Below are 21,397 nucleotides of genomic sequence, written 5' to 3' on the forward strand. Positions count from 1 at the left end.
CAAAAGCAATACCGAAGACATTAATGCATTAACAATAAAAGCTGCTGTATTGCAAGAGGCACAATGCCTTGAAATGCAACTTGAAGAGGAACCTATTTTAGAATGTAAATACTACTGAAATATTAGCCCTGATAATATTTGCATGATATGCAATAGCTATGATATTTCCAAAGTATCGTGTTTTCTATTTTCAAGTTCCGCATTAAAGTCTGTGGCACAGGCATGCAAGTTTATAAGAATGTTTATAAGACAGTATAGGCTAAGTGTAATGCTTTATTACAGACTAATAACAAAATTACAGAAACGTTTGTCCATTTGGTGTATATCAAATTAAATGTAGGCTACACGTATTTTCTTGACAAGCTATTTCTTGACTTTTTGAAAGGCCAATATATTTTGTGCTGCAATGGTGAATTCAATCAGGCCTTTAAATTCAGAATTCAATGCAGATCTCACCAGCGTAAAAACACCTGTTTTATCACTCGCTCCACAAGTCACCTGACATAAGTCTGTGGGTCCAGAGGTTTCCGTTGTAGTGCAGTTCCTCTTGAAAGTATTCACTGCACATGTGGAGAAATATACAGATGTATTGTGCGTAAGGCAAATTTGTGTTGCATTCAGCTTCTGCTCCGAAACAACACAATTCAACAAAACAAAGACTGACGGGAAAAATCCAGTGTGAGCATGTAAGTAGACAATTTTTCTTATGTCATTCTTTTAGTTAAGATTAGTACCATAATATACAATATGGTTTACAAGTTTACATGCACCTTAGCCAAATACATTTAAACTCAGTTTTTCTCAATTCCTGTCATTTAATCGTAGAAAATATTCCCTATCTTAGCTCAGTTAGGATCACTTCTTTATTTTAAGAATGTGAAATGTCAGAATAATAGTAGAGAGAATGATTTATTTCATCTTTTATTTCTTTCATCACATTCCCAGTGGGTCAGAAGTTTACATATACACTGTTAGTATTTGGTAGCATTGCCTTTAAATTGTTTAACTTGGGTCAAACGTTTTGGGTAGCCTTCCACAAGCTTCTCACAATAAGTTGCTGGAATTTTTCCCATTCCTCCAGACAGAACTGGTGTATCTGAGTCAGGTTTGTAGGCCTCCTTGCTCGCACACGCTTTTTCAGTTCTGCCCACAAATTTTCTATTGGACTGAGGTCAGGGCTTTGTGATGTCCACTCCAATACCTTGACTTTGTTGTCCTTAAGCCATTTTGCCACAACTTTGGAGGTATGCTTGGGGTCATTTTCCATTAGGAAGACCCATTTGCGACCGAGCTTTAACCTCCTGGCTGATGTCTTGAGATGTTACTTCAATATATCCACATAATTTTCCTTCCTCATGATGCCATCTATTTTGTGAAGTGCACCAGTCCCTCCTGCAGCAAAGCACCCCCTCAACATGATGCTGCCACCCCCATGCTTCATGGTTGGGATTGTGTTCTTAGACTTGCAAACCTCACCCTTTTTCCTTCAAACATAACGATGGACATTGTGGCCAAATAGTAAAATTTTTGTTTCATCAGACCAGAGGAAAAGTAAGATCTTTGTCCCCATGTGCACTTGCAAACTGTAGTCTGGCTTTTTGATGGCGATTTTGGAGCAGTGGCTTCTTCCTTGCTGAGCAGCCTTTCATGTTATGTCGATATAGGACTTGTTTTACTGTGGATATAGATACTTGTCTACCTGTTTCCTCCAGATCTTCACAAGGTCCTTTGCTGTTGTTCTGGGATTGATTTGCACTACATTCATATCTAGGAGACAGAATGTGTCTCGTTCCTGAGTGGTATGATGCCTGTGTGGTCCAATGCCTGTGTGGTCCAATGTGTTTATACTTGTGTACTATTGTTTGTACAGATGAACGTGGTACCTTCAGGTGTTTGTAAATTGCTCCCAAGGATGAACCAGACTTGTGGTGGTCCTCAGTTATTTTTCTGAGGTATTGGCTGATTTCTTTTGATTTTCCCATGATGTCAAGTAAAGAGGCACTGAGTTTGAAGATAGGCCTTAAAATACATCCACAGGTGCACCTCCAATTCAGTACACCCCCTATCAGAAGCTAATTGTCTTATTGTCTAAAGGCTTGATATAATTTTCTGGAATTTCCCAAGCTGCTAAAAGGCACAGTTAACTTAGTGTACACTACCGTTCAAAAGTTTAGGGTCACTTACTCATTCTTTATTTTTTTTTATTTTTTTTTTTTTCACATTTTAAAATAATAGTAAAGTCATCAAAACTATGGAATAACACTAAATGGAACTATGGGAATTATGTTGTGACTAAACAAAATCCAAAATAAATCAGAACTGTGTTATATTTTAGCATCTTCAAAGTAGTCACCCTTTGCCTAGAATGTGCAGACATGTACTCTTGACATTTTCTCAAACAACTTCTTGAGGTATCACCCTGGGATGCTTTTTAAACAGTATTGAAGGAGTTCCCATCTATATTGGGCACTTAGTGGCTGCTTTTCTTTATTATTTGGTCCAAGTCATCCATTTCAATAACTTTTATTTTATTTATTTTTATTTTTATTTTTTATAAAATTTTAGTTTTGTAATTAAATAAATATGTTGGCACAATTATATTTTTGTCTACAAAACTAATTTCAAACATTTAAGCATACGCCTTCAGATCAGAAGATTTTTAAGATCATGAGAAACATTTCAGGCAAGTGACCCCAAACTTTTGAACCTCTGACTTCAACTGAATGTGGATAAATAAATGTAAATATGTAAGAATATTAAATTTGAAGGAAATTTTCCATGAACCAACACAATGACAGTCAAAATTAATCACAAATTTGTAGTATATATGCTTTTTTTTTTTTTTTTTTTTTTTTTAATGATAGCATAAAAACGTTATTTAGAAGTCTGACGGAAATTAATGTATTATTTAGCTTCACTCTTCACCTGCTGGCTCACTGCCTTTTTGCTTTTACATTTCATGTAAAAGGTGCTGCATATGAATATGATATAGGCTATTCTCTAAGCAAGCATAACAGGTCCATTTTCCTTTTATTATGATGCAAAGGAAATAATAATAATACAAATTAATTATCATGTATTAAGCCTTGCTGCAGTAAAACAAATGTGCCGGTATTTAGAGAAAAGTGGCCCATGTAAATGAAAGACTTTTCAACCTGACATCTCCTGACACTCTTTATCCATTAAAGATTAGGTCAATCACGTTCCTTAAGAACATCAAATTAATTATATACCATAGGCCTATATATCCCCTCTAGACTGTAATGAATTGACTCTTATGGCAGTTAGATGTCTAAATCTGTGGACAAGTTCAGCAGGACACAAATCATGATGTGATGTCCATGTTGTAATGATCATGAACTTTGTCCTTTTGCAATCGGTAGCAAAGTCAAGTCACAAACTTCTGATTGAAGCATTAACCCAAAGATCATTGATTAAACTTATTATTTGATTTTTATTTTTTTATTTACTCATTGCCTTTAATTAAACTGAAGGCAGTTTTATTGCATTTTAAAGGCAATACAAGAGAATGGTATTTATTTCGTATTGCTATACGTTTTATAGAATGAGTATCTGAAGTTGCTCATTCTAATAGCCCAGTATGTGTGTATATAATATATAAAGGATGCTCTCATAAAAATGTGATGCCTACACTGTTCAACCTAAATGGCAAATATATTGACAATTACATCAGAAATACTCTAGATGGCATACTTTTATAAACTTCACAAACGCAGACAATTATAATACCCAACATTAAGAAATCAGAAAAAATTACATTATAGCCTATATGATATATTTCACATATATGCCTCTAATTCTAAATGTGAAAGTATGCATATTTAGACAGTTCAGCTTAATACTTTAATTGCATTGTGAAATGTAGATGAAATGTTTGACTCTCTGATTCTTTGTTCTGCCTATGGCTTTCATCATCTGGTGCTCTATCTGTTGGCACATTTTACTTAATATTTTGCAAGAGCTGGGGTACATATAAAGGATAAATCACATTTAAACCACTTGGGTTAAATCGGAGAGCCTTTCTCAGTTTTGAATGAGTATAAGAGATCTTTGTAATTGTGTATTTTAAATTAAGTTATTGTATTTATTGATTGTATGAGCCCTGGTTTTTGGTGTTTTGTAAATACACTATTTCATTTTGCTGTTGTTTTAAGACTCCAGACAATGTCTGCCAATGGCTGTATACCACCTGGTGATTCCAAGGAAATTCCTGTCTTTGGAAAACTTACTGAAGGGTATGTAGAACTTAGCAACCAAAATCTATGTCATCTCTGTCATCTTTCAATATATTAGTAGCTAAATACTCACTGTTACTGTTTACTATAAATGTGCTTTTTATTGTCACCTGTTTGTTGCTGATTGTTGGACTGACAAACTAACAGGCCTATACTATCTCTCTCTCTCTCTCTCCCCCCCCCACCCCTTTTTTATTTATTTTTTTTATTTTATTTTTATTTATTTTTTTTGGTAGTTCTGTGAAAGTCTCCCCTGAAAAAGCTGCTCTTAACCACACTGAAGAATCTCACACTGTACCACTCCACGACTGTAAAGTTCAACTGAATGGAAATTGCTCAGCCTCTGTAATGCAGAGCAACACAGGTAGTCTTCACATGCAGTTGTGTTCCTGTTTAGCAAGCTCACGAAATGTATGCACATTAAAAATCAAACTATTTTACATAAATTCTGAGTTATTTTCCAAGTCAAGTCAAGATTTATCAAATGCACAAAGATAACGCATGCAGAAGTAATTGTAAGCAATGAATTTAGCAATTGCAAGCTCCAGAGATAGAACATAGATCAAAAATTTAAAATTACACAAGAATACATATAAACATACAGTAAGTATAAAAATGTATAAGCAACATTCTTTTCTTAAAGTGTATAGGTTATTGTCCATAACTACTTAATGCCTCGAACTACCCACTTCCTAAATTAAAGATCACAATTAGTTTTTTAAATTGTTGTGTGTAAATTATCTGCTTTTTGACTGGAACCTTTTAAATTATTTCTTTTCTTTTTTTTTTTTTTCTTTTTTTTTTAACCTAAGAATTAGGTCAGTGTATTGTAGAAATGATATAGCAATGCATTTGTCATATTACAAAAATTTTTTTTTAAATTGCTGGTTGTTCAGTTTACTTACTTAAATGAACTAAAGCAACAATTCTATAACTTTTTATCACAACTAGATTTCATTGTGTTCTATACAATTACATTTGTAAAATTGAAGGTAACTTAATCCATTTGAGTTTGGACAACATGAATACTTTTGGTAACATTGATGAAACTGGGCAGGGGATTTACATTTTTCTGCATGCTTTGCATGGGATGAACAAATGTTGAAATTAAGTGTTATTTTATGCATTTTTGAACAAGATGAGAATAGGAGGAGATTTGTTAATGTTTAATGTTCTGTTATATTGGTAAATAAATGTTTGGCTGGAATTTTGTGGGTTACTATTGTGGTGAAGATTAGCGCTTTTGCTCAGGTTGAGGATGGACATTTACATTCAAGTGATGTTTGACTTGAGTGCTGCTTAGCTCCATAAGCAGGTACTATCAAATTGACAGTGCAACAGTTTCACTGTCCTTACATTTGCTTACCTCACCTGTCAGATACTAATGATTAATACATTTCTTATGGACCAACATAAAAAAAAAAAATACTAAATTAAACATTATCAAATTAAGTTTGACAAACCTAATGAAATAGAACTGAAACTACTATAGTACATTGATTTGACTTAATTGAACTAAATTGTGTTGGCTAATATGAATTCTTGTAAAAGCTTTCTCAAATTCATTTAAGAAAGTGTAAGTTTGAGAGAAAATGCATGTAAAAAATGTAAACCATTTTGCTGATCATGCTGTTAACTTACAACATAGATAACAACTGAAATATTTTTTCCCCTTAAACCAGTTACACATGTGAAACCTGATTGGTTGGGGAAAGATGTGCTATCAGTAACCTGAGCTGTTATTAAGCAGCTAGCTCCTCAGTTTTTCACTAGTGTGTGACCAGACAGGCAAAAGTGAGGGCAGGTGCTACGATGAAGTGATCTGCTGTTGTATAGGCAGCATGCAAAAACTTCAATCATAAATTTGATGACTTTTGGAAGCACTTTTAAAGCACAATCATGTCTCCTGTGTTTTGTCCTTGCTGTCCTGATCATAAAGGAGATGAATCGTCAATACCATTAGAGGTTGGAGATGTGCATCTTGCTCCAGCCCAAGAGCTGTGGAGCACAGCCAGAGACAAGGCTGTGAAACTGAGGATGGAAGCATTGGGATTGGGCTCAGAACCTCCCATGACAGTCCATCAGATGTTCCAAGCTACGGTGGAGAAGTGCGGAGACTGGCCTGCCCTACAGGCCAAGAAAGATGGAATGTGGTTCACCTTGACCTACAAAGAATACTATCAACATTCCAGAGCTGCAGCTAAAAGCTTTTTGAAGGTATGAATTGACATCTAACTCTTCGCCTTTTAATTAACTTCATTTTATTGAGTAATTTCAAATGTTTGTTTGACGCTTCATTTACAATGTGAATGAAAGGCATGGTAATTTGATACTTTGTTGATGATTAGTTCATGCTCAGAATACACTTTGGTGTAAATAATGTTTGCACAAGCTCTCTTTTTTATGTTTAAATGTAAACTATTCTAAATGTTTTTTGTATGTTTTTTTTATTTTATTTTTTATTATTCACCTTCCGTGCACTTATATACAGTACTGTGCAAAAGTTTTAGGCACTTAAGATGTTTCACAAAAGCATTTGTCTTAAGATGGTTATTTATATCTTCAGCTTTAGTGTCAATAGGAAATATAAATGTTAGACTCCCAAACATTACTTTTGCAAATAGAAATGATTAGAATAGAAGAACAGGGAGCCCTGCAACAGATGTCATGGCCCCCACAGAGCCCCCCACTGAACATCATGTCAGTCTGAGATTACATAAAGAGACAGAAGCAATTGAGACAGCCTAAATAGATAGAAGAACTGTGGTGAATTCTTGGAACATCCTATCTGCCAACAACCAAGAAAAACTGTGTCCAGCTGTACCTAGGAGAACTAGTGCTGTTTTAAAGGCAAAGGTGGTCACACCGAATATTGATTTATCTTTTTTATGTTTACTGGACTTTGTATGACATAAAGTGATAAATGAAAACTATTTATGTCATTATTTTTGAAGACATCCTCACTATGCAACATTTTTCACAAGTGCCTAAGACTTTTGCCCAGTACTGTATATCCATGACATTTATTTTGCATATGCATATATTTATGTTGACATTTCTTTTGAATGATTTCTAAAAAACATTCTCCATCCCTAAATAATTTCTTTGTGCTATTGGAATAATCAAAGTATTAGCTTAAAGTATTAACAATTCAAAGCTTTTACAATGCTAGTGTCGTTGTTATGTCAGCACTGTACATCAGTCTCCGAGATGAATTGTCTTGTACATTCATTCATTGTGCATTTATTCTCTGTGTTTAATCTAGCTTGGCCTGGAGCGATTTCATGGTGTTGGCATTCTGGGCTTCAATTCTCCTGAATGGTTTATTGCAGATGTTGGATGTATTCTGGCAGGGTACTGACTGAAAATTAATCAGTTTGGATCTGTTGAAGCTTCATCCTGCAGTTAAATAATGAGGAAAAAGCCTAAGTAACTTATTATGGGATCTGATTCAGGATCTGATTCTGTAGTTATTTAAAGAGATCTCTTGTTTTATCACAGGGGACTTGCAACAGGAATCTATACAACAAACACTCCAGAAGCCTGCCAGTATGTTGCGGATAACTGTCAAGCTAATGTTCTGGTGGTCGAAAACCACAAACAACTGATCAAAATCCTCCAGGTAGTTAAAAAATTATCCGTTTTATTTACAATCACATTTTGTCATTTAGCAGGTCAATGCTTCTATCCAAAGCGACTTACACAAACAAAAGTGATTCATTCTAGAAATTGCTCAGAAAAGTATGAACATGAACAGAGATGTACAGTATGTGACACACACCTTTAATTTAATAGTAAGAGGATTAACAGAGTCAAGCTCTCACGGAAGAGTTTTTGTATTTAGATGTTTCTTGAAAGGAGGTCAGCTGCTTTGATGGAACTGTGAAAATATTCATTTACTTTTTTCTAGACATTTATTAGCAAACTAAGTTAATTAGATCATTATTAGACCCATCTTATCTTGAGTTAAAAAAACAGCGGGGTTAAAGTAAATAGTTTAATACTTTTTCCAGTGCACCACCTGTGAAGTGTTACTAATTAGCTAAAAACAGCTAAAACTAATTTTACTGGACTATGGTAATTCTAGTCCTCTGAGAAAATAGATTTACTTTAATTGTTTTTAAGTAGGCTATTATAGTTCACTATCCTAACTGTAGGAGTTTGTGGTTTCCAAGCAACGTAGCAGCTTGGCACATTCATATAGATTGTGCGGCCACAGGTGTGGGTTTACAGTCATTTATGTCTTCTCATACGGCTCATCCAGTCAGAATTTAGATTTGGAACTATCTGTTTTCTGGTGTATAAAAGCAATTTCTTTATTGAATGGCACACACAAAAATTCCTTATTACCAAGGGTTCTCACCCATCCCATAAAATATGGGATCGTCCCATATGTAAAGATTAAATTCCGATTAAAAGATTAAAAGTCAGTCCAGAATCAGTTTTCGAGTTTATATTAAAAATGGATCTTAAACAATTTATGGTTTTAATTGTTTTATTATTTTATATTTTAACTTGGATTTTGCCATGAATATGGCCATAGAAGTTGGGATGGCGTTAAAAAAAAAACAAGCTAAAACAATTACTGAATGATTTCATTTTGATTCATTCTATTGTACAGCACTTTGCTCAACAGTTGTTGTTTTTAAATGTGCTATAGAAAAAAATGTGACCTGACTTGACTTGACAAAAATAGTTTCTAAATCACAGTGGGATCTTTCAGATTTGATCGCTATTATGAAAAAACATTCTTGTCTGGGTAAACAGCAAATGTAACATACCACAGCTTTTCCTGCGCAATGGAACACGATGACCTGTTGATTATAAATCTAGCTTAAAGTTTTCAAATAAAGTCTAAAAGTTACTTATACATTAATCTAATAATAAAATAATAATTAACTTTCACTGTCCACACAGGTCAGATATCAACTACCACATTTGAAAGCTATTGTTCAGTACAAAGGTGAACTGGAGCAGAAGTTACCAAATGTATATACGGTAAGATTGTCCCAAATAATACAACAGTCTAAGTGCCTCTTGAGTGCCAATTACACGTCCGTTTCTAGGTATTATTGGCATCTAAGTGCCCCCAAACCACTAGGGGCCCCGGAACCCAACTGGCCCCCCACCCCTATTTTGCTTAGGATGTATCAGAGTGTACAGACTGTACTTGGAGTACTGGTGTGTTTTGTTTTGTTTACAAAAAGTCAGTCAAGGAAAATGAATGCAAACAAGGAACACATTTCCAGCACATGTTTGCTCATCAAAGAATCAAACAGTATGCTGATTTGAATTTAATGTCTAAGCTTCTGTATTCTCTTAGTGGGCAGAATTCATGAAGCTTGGAGAGGAGGTCCCTGAAGCCAAATTGGACGCGGTGATCAACAGTCAAAAGGCCAATGAGTGCTGCACACTCATCTACACATCAGGGACCACAGGAAATCCCAAAGGGGTCATGCTCAGCCACGACAATGTGAGTACCACTTGTAGTATCACACCACTTATTGCAATGCCCAATTTAATGCCACAATTATAGCAGGTAATTAAAGGTGCTGTTAAAGCAATAAGTTGCCAGAGGCCATGCATTATAGTGATTTTACAACAGTTAATGAGTGTTCTTAGACACAGACTCAAATGCCTTCTGCTTTTTTAAAAGGTGGCGACAGCAATATGATAATAGACACCAGTGTTCAATTAACAGTTACATTTATAATTTATACTAACCAGAAAACAAATCTTCCACTAAGTACTATCGTTTACTTTACTAACTGTAGGAGTTTGTGGTTGCCAAGCAACAGATGAGGGTTTATAGTCATTTGACAACTTCGAACACTGTTTTATAAACGCATTTTTTGTTTTATGGAATGGCATGCAAAAAAAGTCCCTATTGCCTGACATATTTCAATGAAATAAGCATCTTGAAAAAGCACACCTGTCTCTGTGACAGCCCTAGGCTTTGTAAATAACAAACTAAAATGTGCCCGTGGTTCACAATGGTATGACGGCATTTGGAGGACGGGGCTTTGGAAAGAAGGGGCGTGTCTAATTATATGGCAGTTCCAGAACAGCTGATTTTAAAAACGGCACCTTTGAAAAAGGTATAAAACCAGTGCTGTCCCTGAATTTCCACATGAATCTACTGATCTTGAACTGAATTTCAACCCTCCTCTGTCCAGATCACATGGACAGCCAATGCAGCAGGCATCATGACCAGGCTGAAGATGGGTGAGGAGCAATTGGTGAGCTATTTGCCCCTGAGTCACGTGGCAGCCCAGGTCAACGACATGTGGATATGCATGAGGTTTGCCGGCATAACCAGTTTTGCAGAACCAGATGCACTGAAGGTTAAAATCCTTTCTTGTACTGTTTTGTGTGTTCTCAATATATAGAATGCTTAAAGGCTTTGTTTACTTAAGGTCAGTTTTAAGTGTCACCGGTCCTACTCGTCCCACCCCGAGCGGGATTCGAACCAGCGATCCCTGGCATGGGAGTCGGACATGCTAGCAAGGAGGCTAGAAAAGCCATGGCCTCTAGCCTCAGTCACTAGTGTCTCTCTTAAGGCCAGGAGAGTGAGCTTTACACACTGCACAGCTATCCCGTACCAGCTGGCTACTGTTACACAAGCATGCAAAATTATTTCGGACACCACAACAGAGTGGATATAAAGTCACAGTCGAAGGCTTCTGGTTTTAATAAATAATAAATCACAAATAACATTCTTCTAAAATGTTAAAATATACCACCTACTTTCCTGTGAGCCAATTTCGTTATTTTGATTAATTTATTATTATACCAATTGTGCAAAATTGTTATCATAAAGAATCAGTAGCTGTACCCAATCCTTTCACTAGTGTACTGTTCACAATTTAAAACTTAAAGGAATAACTATATCATTTTTTCTAGATTTACATTTATTTGTTTAGCAAAACTATTTACAAATGAGGAATGTTACAACTGAAGTGATTCATCCTATATGTTATTAAAATGGAGTGTCTTGTTTACTGCAGGGCTCTCTGGCCAACACTCTGAGAGAGGTGCGTCCCACAAGCTTCTTGGGAGTTCCCAGAGTATGGGAAAAAATGCAAGAAGCGATGAAAGCCGCTGGTGCAAAATCATCCGTCATGAAGAAAAGCATCGCCGATTGGGCCAAGGGTATAGGACTTCAAGCAAGCTATAATGCCATGGATGGGTGCGTTTTAAAAGAATCATAGATTTACTTATATATCATATCTTCTGAGAGGGACACAAAGCTCATTTTATCTTTGTACAGTGATTCCTCAGTGCCTTGGGGCTTCATGTTGGCAAATAACCTGGTTTTCAAAAATGTGCGAAAAGCTCTGGGTCTTGACCGCTGTAAGACTTGCTACACTGGTGCAGCTCCAATCACCAAAGACACACTAGAGTACTTCATGAGCCTTTATATACCCATCTTTGAGCTGTATGGGATGAGTGAGAGCACTGGACCCCACACCATCTCCTGGGCTGAAGACTATCGCATTATGAGGTCAGAATCATGATGTGACATATCTGTTAAATATTAAACAAAGCTTCTCTATATCTCTCCCACTCTGTAACAGAATAAACAATTAAACAGAGCTCGGGGCAAAATTTACCCGGAAATGTTTAATTCGTTCATCTGACATATGGGCCTGACAATTATTTGAAGAGATAGTTCTCCCAAAAATGATCATTCTCTCATCATTTAATCACCATTATGCTGTCTCAAACTCATATGACTTTCCATCTTCTGTGGAACAAAAACAAAGATATTATCATAGTTTTATGATACATTTATATCCATACAATGCAAGTCAATGAGGTCCAAACTTTCAAGCTCCTAAAAGCACATAAAGGATATAAGTGCCTCTTGACTGCCAAATAGGCATAAAGCATAAAGGTAATCCATACAATTCAAGTGGTTTAATCCATGTCTGGTAAGATTTATAGTGAATAAGGTGTTACACTTTGGTCTGTTTCTCAACCAAAACCAAATGTATCACTTCAGAACCTTGCCTTTATGCTGCCTTTATGTCATTTTTGGAGCTTGAAAGTTTTGGTCCCCATTGACTTGCATTGTATGGATATAAACTCATCCTGCGTCAATGAAAATATCTTGTGAGTGAGTAAATGATGAGAGAATTATAGCTATTCTTTTTACATTTCTCTAGTGTTGCGTTTATTGTGTTTTATTATTTACAGCTCAAATTTGTATTTGTTTATTTCATTTAATAGGCAAAAGCCTTAATTGTTCATATTGAGAATTTATTTCAGTTAGTTGTTCAAATTCAAACATTTGACATGAATGGCACATAGATGGCACACTGTGTGTTTTAATATAGCTAGAAAAGAAATGACCCCATAAAGGTAAAAATGCACTGGAGAAAAAGCTATTCTAGGGGGCAAATATTGCCACTTAATAAAAAAAAGTATGTTTCTGACACTGCACTGGAAATAATGTTGTATCCATTGTAGAGCTCTTTTATATAAATTTTCTTGTGCCTACTATATTGTCACATTTATGATTTGGACTCCTCCAGCTGTGGTAAGGTGATGACAGGCTGCAAAACCAAGCTAGACAAGGAGGATAATGATGGGAATGGTGAGGTCTGTGTCTGGGGACGGCATGTGTTCATGGGATACCTGAACATGGCAGACAAGACTGAAGAGGCACTGGATGCAGACGGTTGGCTACACTCAGGAGACCTGGGAAAACATGACAAAAATGACTTCCTGTACATCACTGGCAGGATAAAAGGTAGAAATGCACATAATTTGCAATTTGGGCAATTCCAAAATTTTACATTTAGGGTAGAGATTGCTATAAATACTAACAAATACTACTATATACATTGGCCCCTTCATGTATTTGGACAACTGAGTCACACTTAAAAATGTTTGGATGTCATTACATTACATAAAAAATTATCAAACCATGTGGTATCTGCAAACAAATTATGCTAGACCTTTTCTCAGAACAAGTATAGTATATTTATATTAGTAGATTTTAGTATATTAGTGTGTGTGTAAATATATATATATATTATTATTATTTTTTTTTTTGCACTGATCTCATGGTGATTTTTTTGTGGATGCCTGAAATCAGTTCCCTCAAGTTCACATAGGTGTCCTAGCAGAGTAACTACAGGTGTAGTTCATCACAAACTATATCCATGTTCCGCACTCTCAGACAAGAGTGTAGAAAAGCAGAGCGCAAGTGGAAAAAAAGACAAGCTTCAGGTCTCTTTTGACATTTTAAAGGTGTGTTTAACACACTATCAAAGAGCAGTAAAGGAAGCGAAAGCTAAGTTTTTCTCTAAAGTAATCTCTGATAATGCAAATCGACCCTAAGTATTGTTTTTTTTTTTTCTCCCAATTTGGAATGCCCAATTCCCACTACTTAGTAGGTCCTTGGGGTGGCGCGGTTACTCACCTCAATCTGGGTGGCGGAGGACAAGTCTCAGTTGCCTCTGCTTCTGAGACAGTCAATCCGTGCATCTTATCACGTGGCTCGCTGTGCATGACACCGCAGAGACTCCCAGCATGTGGAGGCTCATGCTACTCTTCGCGATCCACGCACAACTTACCACGTGCCCCACTGAGAGCGAGAACCCCTAATTGCGACCACAAGGAGGTTACCCCATGTGACTCTACCCTCCCTAGCAACTGGGCTACTTTGGTTGCTTAGGCCTGGCTGGAGTCACTCAGCACACCCTGGATTCGAACTCGTGACTCCAGGGGTGGTTGTCAGTGTCAATACTCGCTGAGCTACCCAGGCCCCCCCCAAAGTATTGTTTAATACAATCTATACTGTTTTAAACCCTACTAGAAATGCTTTTCTGGACGCCATTCAGGAGACCTGTGAGACATTTTTAAACTTCTTTTCTCACAAAATCGAGCAGATAAAGGTGCTATTGTACTTTCACAATTTGATCAACCACTAATTCCTTCCCCGCCCAGCTCCCTGATTCACTTTCAACCAGTTACGTTAGAACAGTTAGCAGATGTAGTTTCTAAGATGAAGTGTTCCAGTTACAAGCTGGATATTCTTTTTCTGCACCTTCTTAACAAAGTTTTCATGACTGTAAGTTCCAGTGTGACAGCTATAATTAACAGCTCATTAGCAAGTGGAGTTGTTCCAAGTAGTTTTAAACATGCAATTCTACATCCTTTGTTTAAAAAAAAAACTTTTTTGTATCCGGCAATACACAACAATTATAGACCAATCTCCAAACTACCTTTTATTTCCAAGATTTTGGTGAGAGTTGTTTATTTGCAACTCTACTCTTATCTAAATTCATTAAACATTTTAGACACATTTCAGTCTGGTTTCAGACCCTTGCACAGCACCGAATCGGCATTGCTGAAGGTCACTAGCGATATTTTTCTCTCCATGGATTCAGGTTCACCTGTCATCTTAGTTTTATTAGATCTCAGTGCCTCGTTCAACATTATCGACCATAATATTCTTCTCAATCGTCTAGAATGTATGGTTGGCATCAAGGGTATGGTCCTCCTGTGGTTTTCCTCCTATCTAAAGGAAAGGATGTTTTCTGTAAATTTAGGGAATTTTTCTTCTACGTCGGATAATTACAGTGTTTTTAATAAGTACAGCATATCTTATCACTGTTATGCTGATGATTCTCAATTTTATTTCCCTGTGAGCGTAAACAAGAATATTTCATTTGAGAATGCCCTAAATTTCTTCAAGGATATTAAACATTGGCTGGCAAATATTTTTTACTATTAAATGTAATTTTGGGATTAAATTAGGATCCTCCATGTCCTCTTTACCTGGCCTGGTTGCCCAGTTAGGTCCTCTGTCGTCGAATGTACAAGATCATGTGAGGAGTCTTGGAGTGATTTTAGACTCCTTGTTACTTTTCAATAAGCAGATCAGTGCTGTTGTCAAGGGTAGCTTTTTCCACCTGAGATCTATCGCTAAAATAAAACATTTTCTTTTCCATAAAGACCTGGAAATTGTAATCCACTCACTTATTACATCAAGGTTAGACTATTGTATTTCATTGTACAATGGTCTCCCTCAAACTGCATTATCCCACCTACACCTAGTTCAAAACGTGGCAGCTAGGGTTTGAACAGGTTCAAGAAAGAGGGATCACATTTCCTCTGTTTTAGTGTCTCTACACTGGCTTCCCATGAAATTCAGGGTCGATTTTTACATTTTGCTTTGTCTACAAGGCACTATCTGGTCTCGCGCCCCAATATATCAGTGATCTTCTCCTCCCTTACTCCCCCACTAGAGCGCACAGGTCGTCTCATCAACTTCTTCTGAGGGTTCCTCAGTGTCGCTACAGATCTAAGGGTGATCGTGCTTTTTCTGTGGTAGGTCCTAATCTATGGGTCAGCTTCTTCATTAGCAATTTTTAAATCTTCTTAGAAAACGTATTTTTGTTCTGTAGCTTTTGAATAGGTCCTTGAATAGGTTGAAATGGGTAAATACATGATGCTGTACTTAAAGGTATTTATAATTTTTTAATTACGTTTTATATATATATATATATATATATCACTCTGTCATTGTATATTTATTTGTTTGATCTTTAAAGCATTGTAAAGTTTGGGTCAACTTCTGTTGTTTTTAAATGTGCTCTATAAATAAAGGTTGACTTGACACTAAGTCTGAAACCATAAAGTGTTCACATATATCCAAATATAAAACAGTATTTTTTTTAAAATCCCTATAAATGTGTGTGTGTGTGTGTGTGTATATATATATATATATATATATATATATATATATATATGTTTGTGCTATATTTCTTTAAAAAAAAAAAATGCCACTTGGCTTTGATATTTGTTATATAATGCAAAAAAAAATTTTAAGTGTGGCATAGTGTTCAAATGCTTTTTAGGGAACTTTTATTGGCTTGGGAATACAACCATGTTTCTACTGAAATGTGTGCAGGAGATTATTTAAGATGAAAGTATAAAGCATAATTTTTTTTAAATGTTTATATGTGTATAAAATATGTACCTAATTAGTTTGTTTTTGCAGAGTTAATCATTACTGCTGGTGGAGAAAATGTACCACCGGTCCCCATTGAGGATGCAGTAAAGGAGGAGGTGTCAATAATCAGTAATGCAATGTTGGTTGGAGACAAAAAGAAGTTCCTCTCCATGCTACTCACACTCAAAGTAAGCCTACACTTACAGTACTCGAGCCCATTAAAAGTGAAGTATTTTTAGTAGCTAAAAATGTATCCCATTGCACTCAGTCTTTGCTATGTGTAAAAAAAAGTTTAAATGAATGTTGGTCATTTTCTTTTGAATCAAATTAAAGAGAACTCTTTTTTTTTTTTTTTTTTCTTGTCAGTGTAATGTTGATGAGAATGGAGAGCCCACAGATGAACTGACCTCACTCGCGGTGGAGTTTTGTCGACAGCATGGTGTGATTGCCAGCAAAGTTTCAGAAATCATTAACAAAAAAGAGCCAGCCATTTACAAAGTGATCCAGGAGGGCATGGAGCGTGTCAATGCTAAAGCAACATCCAATGCCCAGAGAGTCCAGAAGTGGACCATCCTGTCACGGGACTTCTCCATATCTGGAGGAGAACTTGGTGAGTTTTTTTGTTTTGTTTTTTTTTTTCCAATTTGGAATGTCCAATTCCCAGTGTGCTCTAAGTCCTCATGGTGGGGTAGTGACTCTCCTCAATCCGGGTGGCGGAGGATGAATTTCAGGTGCCTCCGCGTCTGAGACGTCAATCCGCACATCTTATCACGTGGCTTGTTGAGCGTGTTACCGTATAGACATAGCACGTGTGGAGGCTTCACGCTATTCTCCACGGCATCCACGCACAACTCACCATGCGCCCCACTGAGAGCAGGAAACACACATTATAGCGACCACAAAGAGGTTACCCCATGTGTCTCTACCCTCCCTAGCAACCAGGCCAATTTGGTTGCTTAGGAGACCTGGCTGGAGTCACTCAGCACGCCCTGTATTCAAACTCGCGACTCCAGGGGTGGTAGTCAGTGTCAATACTCGCTGAGCTACCCAGGCCCCTGGTGAGTTTTATTTTTTAATATTTAAACAGGAATATAAAAGAGAGAAAGTGAGTCAATTGGAGAGTTGCATGGTCCATCTAATACTTTGGTGCTCAACTGGTTTTACAACTGGGTTTAGGACCCATATGTTTACTTTGGACATCAAGTGGCAACCCAACACAGTACAAACATTTTTATAGTACAGAAGTAACCAAAATGTCCTTAAAATCACACATTTAAATGTATTAATATTACCATTAACTGCAGGCCCACCAATGTGCAAAATTATTAACATGACAATTTACCAGCCTACCAGTCTAACGCACAGCATTTGACGACATCATGAGAAGACATGAGAAGCATTTTCTCCTCCCTTTTAAAAGTTGATAAGCATATATATTTTGCTATCCTTACTATGCACTATTACATAGGAATAAACTGCAGAGATACTTTTACCTGTCAGCTTGAGACAAAATATCAAAAACATGTGTTTAAATGGGTCAAATACTTACCTTATCATATACTGTCTAACTGCATTCCTGGTCACATAACAGCATGTCAGTCATGTAATAGTCAGGTATGTAAAGAGACAGACATAGATCTGTGATTGGACTGTATCCATTTCTTATATTGTACAAATGTCAACTTCTTAAACTTTTATGACTAAGGTTAAAAGCACAGCTTCCTTTTTCTCTGTCAGGTCCAACTATGAAGCTCAAGAGGCCTGTTGTCACTAAAATGTATCAAGAAGAAATCAACAAGTTTTATGGGGAATAACAGACATCCCCAGAAGAAACTTTTGTGCTTTTTATTAAACTTGTTTGCAGCAGTAATGAGTGACAACAATTGGATCCCATTCTTTTGCCACTGCTCAGTAATATATCTGGATTCCGCTCACTTTGAAGCTTCTAACAGACTGCTGGACAGTAAGCCTTACTATTACAAAGCCATCTGTCCTCAGTCAAACTTTATCAACTCCACCATTTTCGATGGCACTATATGCAGCTAAAAAGATTGATTCAATGCAGCCGTGATTTTTCTCATGTTGTCAGTTATTCACTTTTTGGTAATTGATTATGTACCAATATATACCAATATTTTTCAATTCAGAATCAATTTGCTGATCAATTACCTCCTCGAGGTAGCTGCTTGATCAGTTTTTCTGTTATTACAACTGGTCTTTTGTTCTGTATATTCTGTAGAATATACGAAATGTTAATTAAATTACTGTGCATATTACTGTTAATGTGAGATCTGTTCAATCTCTTCAAACAGTTACAGTGTAACTGTAAAGAAGCAGATGTGCAAAGAAAATGTTATACTTTTGTCTTTCACCCAGCACCCTGGATATTTTTGAGAGTAAGATCGTCAGCATATGTAGGAAAATATAAATGAAATAAATTATAGATTAGAACGGCACAAGTAAAGAATGTATTTGGATGTCTTTCAGAAATGTGTTTTGTTGCTTCTATCAATGTCTGCCAGGAGGAGAATATCGTGAGGATAACCTCCTGATATCTACCAGTGTGCTTGTGTTTTGAAACTACAAAGGGTGGTGTTCAGCTCTCGGATGAAATACCACACTAAAAGCACATTATAGTTTGAGATCCACTCCCCTGTTATTGTTTAAATTGCATTGCTGAACCAGTTTCGAAGTGAACCAGAAACACAATCATGCTTTGGCAAGAAACATCATCCCTCCATAAATCCATGTTCTTTTGTTCTCTTTTCAGTTTCATTGAGAGTAGATTATTCTGCATTTTTGTTTGTAGTAGATTATATCACAATAAATGGAGCTTGTCTGGGTTTAAGTGAAGCTGTAGAAGCCCATCAACAGTATTTATTGAATTATTGAGAGTATTTCTGACACAGAAGTCTCACAGAATATCACAGAAGAGATATACAAAGCACAATGAATTTTAATGAAAATGTACAACCTATTCATAGTTATTATTCAGCATATTATTCCGACTAGTAATTTAGAGTGCTATATGACAAGCACAAGCTCAAAGACTTGCTACATTAAATAGATGTGGCATGAAAGGCACAGCGCATCCAGTTTTCATAAACATTTGAGTAGTAATTATAAAAATGCTTCATCACTACTTACAATATTTATTATATTATTTTATTGTTATATTAAATCTATAAATGATGTACAAGAAAGGGAGAGAGAAAAGGAATTGAAGTAAAATTGACTCAAGTCATGTCTTTTTCAAGGTAATTTTAGAATGGCATTGTCTATAGTATATGTGCCCTCTCATGAATATCAAATTTATTTCAGACGGATATATTTTACAATGCTTCATTTTTTTTGTAGATAACTACATCATAAAATTAGGAAGCTCAGACAGAAGTTCATTTTGTCAGAATGGAGAAAAGTTTTGGGAAACTTTATAGTCAAAAAACTATAACACGGAACACTATAAAACTGGTCCTCTGCGTGTGCATTCACGCAATGTACTGTGATCGTGCTTGGTCTTCTGAAGCATGCAAAACTCAGGCAGCATTTTCATATAAGGTTGGCATTAATGATTGATTTATTACTGATAATGAAATTATAGATTTGCTTAGAAACAAAACCTCTTCGGAGCGCTCATGTTTATAATCTGACTGGAACAAATTGGACGCCCCTCAACCCTGAGAAAAAAAACTCAGATATGCGCAAATTCATAAGTGACTATTTATATATATATATATATATATATATATATATATATATATATATATATATATATATATATATATATGTGGAGCCGAGGAGGGCGGGGCCGGGTTGGAATGAGACACACCCGGTCCCCAATCAGCCTGATGGGGCGCGCGAGGGATAAAGGCGGCCGGGGACGACAGTTCGAGAGAGAGAGAATTACAGACAGCTGTGCTGTGTTTTTAGTTGTGTGTTTTTGGTTGGGTTTTTGTTTAATAAATTATTATTTAAGTTGTCAAGCCGGTTCTCGCCTCCTCCTTTCCTCTAAACCCCCTTACAATATATTAAGAGGAAAGGTATGTAGTTTCCATCCTTGACTTTATAACACTGTTCTAACCATCCAAACAATTAATGTTAGCGTCCTGTCCACCTTGTCGGCAATGCAATTCTCCAGTGCAGCAATTAGTTATGAACAAATAAATTATCAAACCACCTTTAGTTGTCTTAAATGACTGATTTATTGTACCATGACATTAATAATATGTACTGTACATATACATTGGCTTTTCTATGTGGAAGTTTGAAGCATCCATCTCTAAAAATAGCCTTGCACAACAAACTCCACACAGAGTCAGTGATTGTTTTTATTGAACCTCTAGAGGCCGCCGTTATATTGTTGAAACAAGGAGGTAGAATGCTCCAGCGCCGGCCACTGAGAAATGAAACCAAAAATAACTATCGGAAACTATCTGAGTTTTTTTATTTCCGATAGCCGAAAAATTGGCCCCAATTAATTGGGAAATCATATATATCGGTCGACCTGTACTCCTAACCCAAACCGTAAATTGAACCCTAACATTACAGAGACCACAACCACGTTCTTTCAGTATCTGGAATGTGACGTCAAAAGCATGGAGGAAAGGCTCAGGCCAGATCTACAGTATTTGAACATTAGGCACAAGTCTACTCTGTGGGTGGTGGATGTGGCATCTGAAGAGGTAGAGATGGTGTGCTAGCATGACAGTATGGGGGTGTGAGAATCAAGGTGTTCAGTTCAAAACTTAGAACAAGCATAGTGGTTGCAGCTAATCCAGGCAGGTTGTAGGCAGTTCTGATGGTTGGGGTGAAGGTATGACTAGGCTGAAAAGAAACTTGATTGACATCAATGTGACCATGGGCATCACTTTGTTTTAAAAAGTGGTGGGGACAGGGGGCCTTGGTAGCTCAGCAAGTACTGACACTGACTACCACCCCTGGAGTTGCGAGTTCGAATCCAGGGTGTGCTGAGTGACTCCAGCCAGGTCTCCTAAGCAACCAAATTGGCCCGGTTGCTAGGGAGGGTAGAGTCACATGGGGTAACCTCCTCGTGGTCGTGATTAGTGGTTCTCGCTCTCAATGGGGCGTGTGGTAAGTTGTGCATGGATCGCGGAGAGTAGCATGAGCCTCCACATGCTGGGAGTCTCCGTGGTGTCATGCACAACGAGCCACG

The 21,397-nt window shown here is 36.7% G+C and overlaps 1 protein-coding gene across 3 annotated transcripts; it reads left to right on the forward strand.

Annotated features, from left to right (window-relative positions):
- Window positions 1–567: 567 nt before the first annotated feature.
- On the forward strand, window positions 568–19,091 carry LOC127439806 (long-chain-fatty-acid--CoA ligase ACSBG2-like). Of its 3 annotated transcripts, none has more exons than XM_051696021.1 (15): window positions 568–686; window positions 4,176–4,256; window positions 4,493–4,620; window positions 6,196–6,473; window positions 7,522–7,610; window positions 7,758–7,878; window positions 9,174–9,254; window positions 9,580–9,729; window positions 10,433–10,600; window positions 11,264–11,445; window positions 11,527–11,760; window positions 12,794–13,011; window positions 16,273–16,412; window positions 16,591–16,834; window positions 17,962–19,091. In XM_051696021.1, the coding sequence occupies exons 2-15, from the start codon at window positions 4,186–4,188 to the stop codon at window positions 18,036–18,038; spliced, it is 2,181 nt and encodes a 726-aa protein (XP_051551981.1). In that variant the 5' UTR covers window positions 568–686; window positions 4,176–4,185; the 3' UTR covers window positions 18,039–19,091. The 3 variants fall into 3 exon arrangements, with proteins under 3 accessions (XP_051551981.1, XP_051551982.1, XP_051551980.1); XM_051696022.1 differs by lacking the exon at window positions 568–686 and adding an exon at window positions 1,871–1,952; XM_051696020.1 differs by lacking the exon at window positions 568–686 and having other exon boundaries at window positions 4,024–4,256.
- The last annotated feature ends 2,306 nt before the right edge of the window (window positions 19,092–21,397 follow it).

Source organism: Myxocyprinus asiaticus, chromosome 4, assembly GCF_019703515.2.
Source record: "Myxocyprinus asiaticus isolate MX2 ecotype Aquarium Trade chromosome 4, UBuf_Myxa_2, whole genome shotgun sequence".
NCBI lineage: Eukaryota > Metazoa > Chordata > Actinopteri > Cypriniformes > Catostomidae > Myxocyprinus > Myxocyprinus asiaticus.

Excerpts from the sequence above, each read along its gene's own strand:
- LOC127439806 (XM_051696020.1), top strand. The coding sequence starts at position 4,117 with ATGAGCCCTGGTTTTTGGTGTTTTGTAAATACACTATTTCATTTTGCT. Across the intron at positions 11,446-11,526 it reads AGCTATAATGCCATGGATGG|TGATTCCTCAGTGCCTTGGG; the intron begins GTGCGTTTTAAA and ends ATCTTTGTACAG. Across the intron at positions 16,413-16,590 it reads CCATGCTACTCACACTCAAA|TGTAATGTTGATGAGAATGG; the intron begins GTAAGCCTACAC and ends TTTTCTTGTCAG.